General features: G+C 53.1%; 3 protein-coding genes across 3 annotated transcripts; all 3 read left to right on the forward strand.

The window, feature by feature from the left end:
• Positions 1-1,221: 1,221 nt before the first annotated feature.
• On the forward strand, positions 1,222-1,727 carry NEUTE1DRAFT_108229 (uncharacterized protein; the record flags this gene model as incomplete). Its single annotated transcript, XM_009850664.1, has 2 exons — positions 1,222-1,249; positions 1,321-1,727. 2 exons carry the CDS (start codon positions 1,222-1,224, stop codon positions 1,725-1,727), a joined length of 435 nt encoding a protein of 144 aa, XP_009848966.1.
• A 1,135-nt stretch (positions 1,728-2,862) lies between these two features.
• NEUTE1DRAFT_135729 (uncharacterized protein) lies at positions 2,863-4,947 on the forward strand (the record flags this gene model as incomplete). Its single annotated transcript, XM_009850665.1, has 5 exons — positions 2,863-2,882; positions 3,099-3,496; positions 3,575-4,269; positions 4,337-4,537; positions 4,609-4,947. 5 exons carry the CDS (start codon positions 2,863-2,865, stop codon positions 4,945-4,947), a joined length of 1,653 nt encoding a protein of 550 aa, XP_009848967.1.
• Positions 4,948-7,036: 2,089 nt separating this feature from the next.
• NEUTE1DRAFT_135730 (uncharacterized protein) lies at positions 7,037-7,610 on the forward strand (the record flags this gene model as incomplete). Its single annotated transcript, XM_009850666.1, has 3 exons — positions 7,037-7,151; positions 7,296-7,441; positions 7,530-7,610. 3 exons carry the CDS (start codon positions 7,037-7,039, stop codon positions 7,608-7,610), a joined length of 342 nt encoding a protein of 113 aa, XP_009848968.1.
• Positions 7,611-7,796: the final 186 nt, after the last annotated feature.

A 7,796-nucleotide genomic window follows, 5' to 3' on the forward strand; every position in this document is an offset into this window, starting at 1 on the left:
CCAACATCATATCACCATGCCTCCCAACAACCCAGTATGAGTGAGGCATCATTCCCTCCATTCTATCACCACTTCGTGGATCTTACCTTTTCCATCCAGCCAATATGTTCCGCTCTTCTATCCATGCCTGAGACACCTTTTTCGTCGTCTCCCTAGCATTCCCCCACAACCCGAAGCTCCCAACGCAAACGCGTCGGCGTCCAAGTATCCGGGATGGAATCTGAGCGGTTTCGGCAATACGGACGTGCGACCTAACGACGCCGAGAGGTAGAGGTATCCAGTCAATATGTTCTGCTCTTCTATCCACGTCCGAGACAGATTTTCGTGGTCTCCCTGGCATTCCCCCACAACCAGAGAGCTTTGGCGGGGACATACCAGCGTCCAAGTATCCGGGATGGAATCTGAGCGGTTTCGGCAATACGGGCGTTTGACTCCAGTCAGGGACGGTGTTCATGTCGGTAAGCGTGCCCCCATCTTTTCCCGCAATCCGTCCGTTCCACGTACCTACTTTCTTTCCTCTCCTTGCCACGACCTTGCGGTTCCCTTCGCAACATGAGAGACCAGACTAACACAGTTTATAGCGAAGAAGACGAACGAGAAAACAAGTGCCACTCGCAACACCAAGACTTCAGTCCGTCTTCGGCAAGTGGAAGCGGGCCATGGACGACGTTTTCGGATGTCTACGATCAATTCGGACTCTATCAGCGTCGTGACGAGCCGTGAGAGACTCAGAAGCCGTTCAAGGTATTGGCCAGGAGGATCTTGGTCGTCCACGTCGAGGAAGTCCTTCCTGGAAGAGCCCTCGTCCGAGCCTTTGTCATCCGAGCGGATGCTTCTCGCTTTGTTCATTTCATGTTGGGACACCGGCGTCGCCAGTGTCTCCCAGTTCTCAACTGTCTCCTATTGTACACCCATCTCTTTGTCCAGACCACTTTGCCCTGGTGCCAACCAAGGTGTTGACCACCAGAAGTCCAACACAGCTGTTGGGACATTTTGCACAGACACCTATCAGCGCTCCAAATAATGGGAGCTGTACATTGGCTTTGTGCGACTTCGCGGCAAGCGCTTAAAGATGTCGGTCGCTTCTCCGCGGCGGCGGCGTGAGATGGCCCAAGAGACCATCGACGACTCCCCTCGAATTGGAGCCGACTCTTGCCTTTTTGTATCATCAAACGACACTTGCTATCATCCTCTCTTCTCAGGAGTTGGCAAGCGCCAAAGATGTCGGTCGCTTCGCCGCCGCCGCGGCGTGAGATGGCCCAAGAGACTACCGACAATTCCCCTCGAATAGTAGCCAACCCTTGTTTCGTCGGACGACAGTTAAACATCATCCCCTTCCCTCGGTTGTTGGCAAGCGCTCAAGATGTCGGTCGCTTCGCCGCCGCGGCCGCGCGAGATGGCCCAAGAGACCACCGACAACTGCCGTCCACCACTGGAAGCAAGTCTCAATCGCCGGTCTCGATATGACCAACGGCGCCCGGGACGAAAAGCATTTCAAATACCAGACCACCGAGCTTCTCCAGAGGAGCCGAGCTATTCAGCTCCAGATGAACATGTGTTCGTGGAATCAGGAGATTCTCCGAATCAGCGGCCTCATTACCAGCAACTCCGTTCAGGGGAAGACTTGCGGTGGCTACCAGGGCGGCGGTGGCTACCAGGGCGGCGGTGGCTACCAGGGCGACGGTGGCTACCAGGGCGACGGTGGCTACCAGGGCGGAGGTGGCTAGGTACCAAGGCGGAGGTGGCCACCAAGGAAAGTGTTCCCCGATTGGGACCAAAGCTATCTCCCTCTCGTCATCTTCTGTGTTTATTTCTGTTTTCCTGTACGAATTCTCTTGTATTCGAATTCGGGGATGTCATATTGTATCTGTTCGTCACTGGGCGCTATAGATTCGGGCCTTGACACAAAACTCATTCTCAGTAGAGGTAGATGTAGCTGGTGCTAGAGGTACCTAGATAGCAACTATAGTCCAACAACACACACTTTCCCACTACCTATCTTCGTGCCCGAATTTGTTCTCGTGTAGCTACCCCTTTAAGCCAATGACGGGGAGCAGGATGGCTTTCATGTTGCTTGGCTCTTTTTCCGCCTCTGTCGTGATCCAGGTTAGAGCATGTTAGAGGTACTGACGATGCCGGTGCTGGGATGGTTGAGCCACCACGCCAACCCACGCTGTTCTTAGCGGTCTCTTCGATGTCAACAGCGGATACGGCGACGGAGCGGGACCGGAAGGCCGTTGACAGTGTCGACATACCCTACGGGCCGCTTACACGGGAGTACGCATCACTATCAGGGCGGCAACCTCAGGTTTCAATCCCGATAAGGCTTCATCCCATGTGCTAAGGTTGTCGCGTTCTGCCAGCCGAGCTTGTCCCACAAGGTGAAGGGCGGTTAAGGTCTGCCCCTCGTCTGATCCAGTCCGCTTCCTCTTCGTACTTCTTGTCCAGTTCTCCGACAAAAATGTTCTGATCGCTCGACTCGACAGAAACAACGACCATCACTGCGGCAGCAAGATCTCTTCTCGGCCGCCCACCCATACCTACCACCACGACCATCATCCCGCAAACCCTCATCTCTCTTCATCGCCTCTTAAAGAAGACACTTTGCTGAAGCCGTTTGCGCCAACCCCCAATCTCGCCTTTATCATACCATACCAACCCAATCGACAGCCCACGCCCGGTGTTGTTGCTTGGACATCATCCCAGCACTGCGCAAACCAAAAAGTGCCAATGTTCTTCTACTCCCAAGGCCATCAAGACAATAATTGGTTTCAGGAACCGTGAAAACATACCCACCTCACTGGCGGACATCTTGAACGATCACTTCCATTTTTCGTTCAGCACCATAGCTCGATAGGAAACATGGAGTCCCAGAAGCAGCAGTAAGTTGGTCCCTTTGCAGTTCATCCTCTACACCCACTGTCTTGAATTCTACCTTGAAAGTGGAAGCCACTTCTTCATCACTCTTGGATCCCATTGTTTTCTCCCGTTATGGTTTTCTGTCCTTCAGTACTTGTATCAAAGATCGAGATGGACTCACTGCTTTGGAGTCTTGAAAACTGATGAAAAAGATTGGGGGCTAACAAAGTCATACAAAGGTCAGCTCAGGGTACCCCCAAGAATGAAGGCAAAAAGACGAATCAACAGTTTGTATCGCAGTCACCGCTACAACTGGACGACTGGCTCGACCCACTTCTAATGGACGACGACATTCTCGAGCTCCCACCCAACGACGGGTTCGGGATGATTCCAATGGGCGATCAGTCCATTCAAAGCCCAATGGCTCAACAGGCTGCGGAGAACCCAGTCGATCAGCAGTCTGCTCAAAACCCGATCAACTCACAGCCTGCTCAGAACCAGATTGACGAACAGCCTGCTCAGAATTTCATGGCTCAACAGTTTGTTCAGCTGCCGGCGGAAAGCATTGTCCAGATGGATAGAGTCATGGCCGATGTCGTCGGTACAAATCGCCATGAGGCGTATTGGTCCATCCTGGGTACGTACAAGCGAGGAAGATGCTCAAGACCTTCTGATAGTAAGCCAGTTTTATGCCAACAAGATTCCACCACCATAGATGATATATACTACTTCATCCGAGACCACCGATGGGCTTCCATTCCAGATGTTCGCGGAAACTTTCGCTCCCGACCCTCAATTGAAGCCTCCTACCGCGCTGTTGGGCCTCCTCCCGCCTACGTACAGCCCATCTGGCCCGTCTACGAGGCCACGACATTGGCTGTAGGTAAAGAGGACATCAGGCAACTGGTCCAAGACAATATCCAGTTTGCCTTGGACGCTTTCCGATGGGCAGTCTTCATGGACAGATTTGGCGCTTTGGAGGTCACGTACGCCAATCTGGGTCAGACACGACCCATCATCGCCGGCCTCCACGGAAAGTTGGCCCTCCATGAGCAGCAGGGAGTTAGTTGGGACACCAGCAAGCACGGTGTTGTTGACCATTTTCTGGAGACAATGGTGTTCAAGAACGAGCCTGAGTTCCTCGCCGGCGAAGAGTGGGAGAAGAGACAGAAATGTCACCAAATCCGTACCAAGAATGGCTTCTCACAGGCGTCATTCGCAGATGCGCCGAGACTTCCGGAGCAAGAAAAGGTGGAAGTCCTCAATCTCGTCATCGATGCCTTTAACGAGCGAGATATCGTCGACAAAGCCAAGCACTCACGAAGGAATGGGGAACAAGACAATCATGTTCTCGTCGAGAAGAGACACATGTCTCTCTTGAATATGGAGTCGACGGGATGGAAGGCCTTGGTGAGTTGTCCCATTATCTTGACTCCGACGATCGAGTTTGTCACTGACCACTGAGTGTGCTCTACAGCGCGCCCTCCGGTTTGTCGCACTCGGGATGCCAAACGCCGGTGTCTTCAACATGGACTTCGTATTCAAGCCGTATGATACATTTAGGGCTCGTCTCCGCGACTTCGAAACCCTATTTGCATCCTCAAAAGCGGCCGTAACGAGTACCACAGAGAGCTCCAAGCTCACTCGTTTTGCCGGTAGACCTTCGGCCGAACTTAGTGTAAGCCAATTTCCTTGATTCGTTTCGTTTGTCAGCACAGGATTGGGTGGCTAACATGGAATGAATGATAGACCAAACGCGTCAACAAGAACGGTGCGGACAGGAAAGCCGTGGAGCTGACTTTCGCCAGCGAGGTGAGGAGAAACATGGCGGCGGCAGGGCAGCACCAACATAGTTCAGCGCAAGACGCCGGCGAGCCGATGCAAGCAGAGAACCCCGAGTCAGAGCTCCCCGAGCCAGAGCTTGAAGTGGACGAGGAGGAGGATGAAACCGTCTATGGAGATGATGCCCAGGATGACGTCCTGGCTGCAGCCGATGGAGCTGCGGTTGATCCAACCTCTAACCCGACGGCTCGCAATGCCAAACGGAGGCACATCTCAGACGATGAGGAGGATGCTCTGTCATTCTAATCGAAGGGGGCAAATCATTTTGGAGGAGTGTCCTTCAACCGAGGCTCTAATCACGCCCAAGATCTCGCATTCAATATATCACAGCACCATTGGTGTCTGGGACAAGACAAACTTTCTAGAGTTGTCATCAGCTTCTTTAGCACAAGATCAACTGGCAGCCGGAGTTTAAATTTGCCTACAGGTAGCAGGGGCGTTCCGTCAACCTTTAGGTATGCAGGAGAATATGGCGAGGACATTGCGGAGGTTGCCCGATATAGCAGGCATTGTATTCAATTTATTGTATTTGTACGTAAAGAAAACGAGGTTCAAGTTTCTGTGTTGTCGTCCATCCAACGTCGTGATTTGTAGGTAGTCAGATTCGGTACTTGGTCGTTTTCAGTGGTAGTCTCAAAGCCAACTTGACTTCCCACGGGAAGGCGGGTATTGACTGGTCGAGTACCTCAGAAGCATGAAACCGTTAGTCAGACCATCATCGACCAGAGGGAATGTCGATATCGTACACGGAAGCTCAGACAGAAGCATGATTCATCCAGGGAGACTTGGTCGACACTCCGAAGGTGCGGGTGGGAAACAGATTATGTCTAGATGTACCTCTAGGTTCTGGTATATGAAGCTTGGTGTCTCTTCTTCTCGAGGCTTCCGGTGCTGTACTTGTCGATAGGAGCACTACCACACTGATAGAGGCGAGTACCTCTACAGATGCCGCGAAGATCGTTGAGGGCAGTCAGGATTATGGGAGCCGTCCTCAGCGGGAGTAGGAAACTCGAATTAATTGGTTTCGGTTGCCTGTTCGTCCTTTGCGGTGTTAGCCTACTGCAGAAATCCAGGACTGCCACGAGCAGGGGAAGTCGGTACATCGTAAAGAAAATCAACGTACCTGTCCGGCAGCCAGACAGCCAAGAGAGTCATTACTGACCGGTTTTCGCGACGGTCACCAATGGTACCAGGACTGGAATTGAAAGGGGACGACTGAAATTTGTAGAGGTAGTGTCACTCGTCAGCCGACTGGAGCTAGACATGGAGGTAGAGATACAACGGAGGAAGCCCAAAGCTGGAGTGGATGGGACGGATGTGAGGACTGGAGGGGATTCGGATGATGCTAGAGTTGTCGAGGACGGCGACTTCTGAGGCGGACGGTCATCTCTCTGCAACCGGCGTCAAAGATTGCAAGCATGGTGTGGGCCTGGCCGTCATCGGAGGGAGCAAATTGCCTCGCGCGGAAGTAATCTCTCCTGGGGCTGGGAGTAGGGGCTGGAAGGGAGAGGAATCATACTCGAGGAGGCAGGTGCGTGTCTTCAACTCAACCAATCCTTTGGAGAGATCTCGATCCAAGTTTGGTCATCCACAGCAAATGATCAGAGGAGCGAGAGGGGAAGCTTCCAGACCTCCTCTAACCAAGTGACAGGATGACGTCGAGGTCATCAGGAGGTTCGTTTGTCCAGAGCAGAGCAAGAAGCTACGTTCCAGGAGCGCCGAAAGCGGTAAGGGATCCTCGATGTTCATGGTCTGGTGCCTGACGGACGATGGACAGCCGCCTCGAGCACCCACACACAAGAGATGTACGTTGGCCTCCTCCTTCCTCCCCAGCTCGGCTCTAGGAGAGGACACACAGTTTGTATGACAAATGGACAATTTCCTGCGTCTGGAGGCAAGGCGTACCTTCCCTTCTGCCCTCTTCCTCACCTTGTCCAGGGCATCGAATGGAATCATCCAGCCTGGCCCGCCTCCCCTTGTCCCAGCTGCTCGACCAGGTATTTATTCTCTGCTCCCCCGCCTCTCCATCGGTTTTCTTTCCCCTCACTTCTCTCTCTCCATCACACACACTCTTTCTATCAATTTTTTCCGAAATGATCACCACCGCAGCGTCAACCCCAAAGCACATCATCATGCTTCTTGTTCATTTCCACCATCACTCTTGACTTGTTTCAGCAGTCACTCACCTTTGGACTCACGTCATCCTCTTCTCCTCGTTTTGGTCCCCGTAACCCAACTCTACCTCTTGGTATTTGGGCCATCACAAAGTTCTCCAAGCGCAACATCCATCCATCCATCCTCTGGCCGCTGTTCCTCCCGGTTCCGGCGCCCCATCATGTCTCCCCCTACTTCTCGCCCTCTTCCTCTCCGCCGTACACGGCAAGCAAACAGCCGCACAACGAAACGCAACGGCGGCGATCAGTTCAGCTTTTCGTCCCGGCTGGCCAAGAGTCCGTTTTGAAGCAGCCGGGCCTATGTCCCGGGCGAACTCTCCTCCCCCTCCTCGAAGGGGTAAGTATTTTCTGTCTTCCTTCTTCTTCTTCATGCATTTGGAGCATGTCCCAGACTGCCTTCTGACACTACCTCTAATGCAGGGGATCGAGACATCCTCGGAATGTACAAACCACGACTTGGCCCTCTGAGTCTCGGTCTTTCTCTGGCCGCGCTACTCGCCAGTTTTCTCTGGCCGCGCTACTGCGCCAGTCGAGAGAAGAACCACCGGATGGTGGTTCTGGGGTATGTACCTACATTCATTCATTCATCCCACATGCAGGTCCACATGACACTCCAATCGACACCAGACTAACACTGGTTGCTTTCCTTGCCAGGTTCCAATCCTCATCGTCGCCGTCGAGAAGTGGCCCTCTGAGTTTCGGTCTTTCTCTGGCCGCGCTATTGTGGCCCTCTGAGTCTCTGTCTTTCTTTGGCCGCGCTACTCGCCGGTCGAGAGAAGAACCACCGGATGGTGGTTCTGGGGTACGTAGCACATTCATCCACATGACACTTCAATTGACACCAGACTAATACTGCTTTGTTTCCTCGCCAGGTTCCAAGCCTCATAATCGCCGTCGTTCGTCGCCGTGAAGAGAGCGAAG

This window comes from Neurospora tetrasperma, assembly GCF_000213175.1.
Source record: "Neurospora tetrasperma FGSC 2508 unplaced genomic scaffold NEUTE1scaffold_2, whole genome shotgun sequence".
Classification (NCBI taxonomy): Eukaryota; Fungi; Ascomycota; class Sordariomycetes; order Sordariales; family Sordariaceae; genus Neurospora; species Neurospora tetrasperma.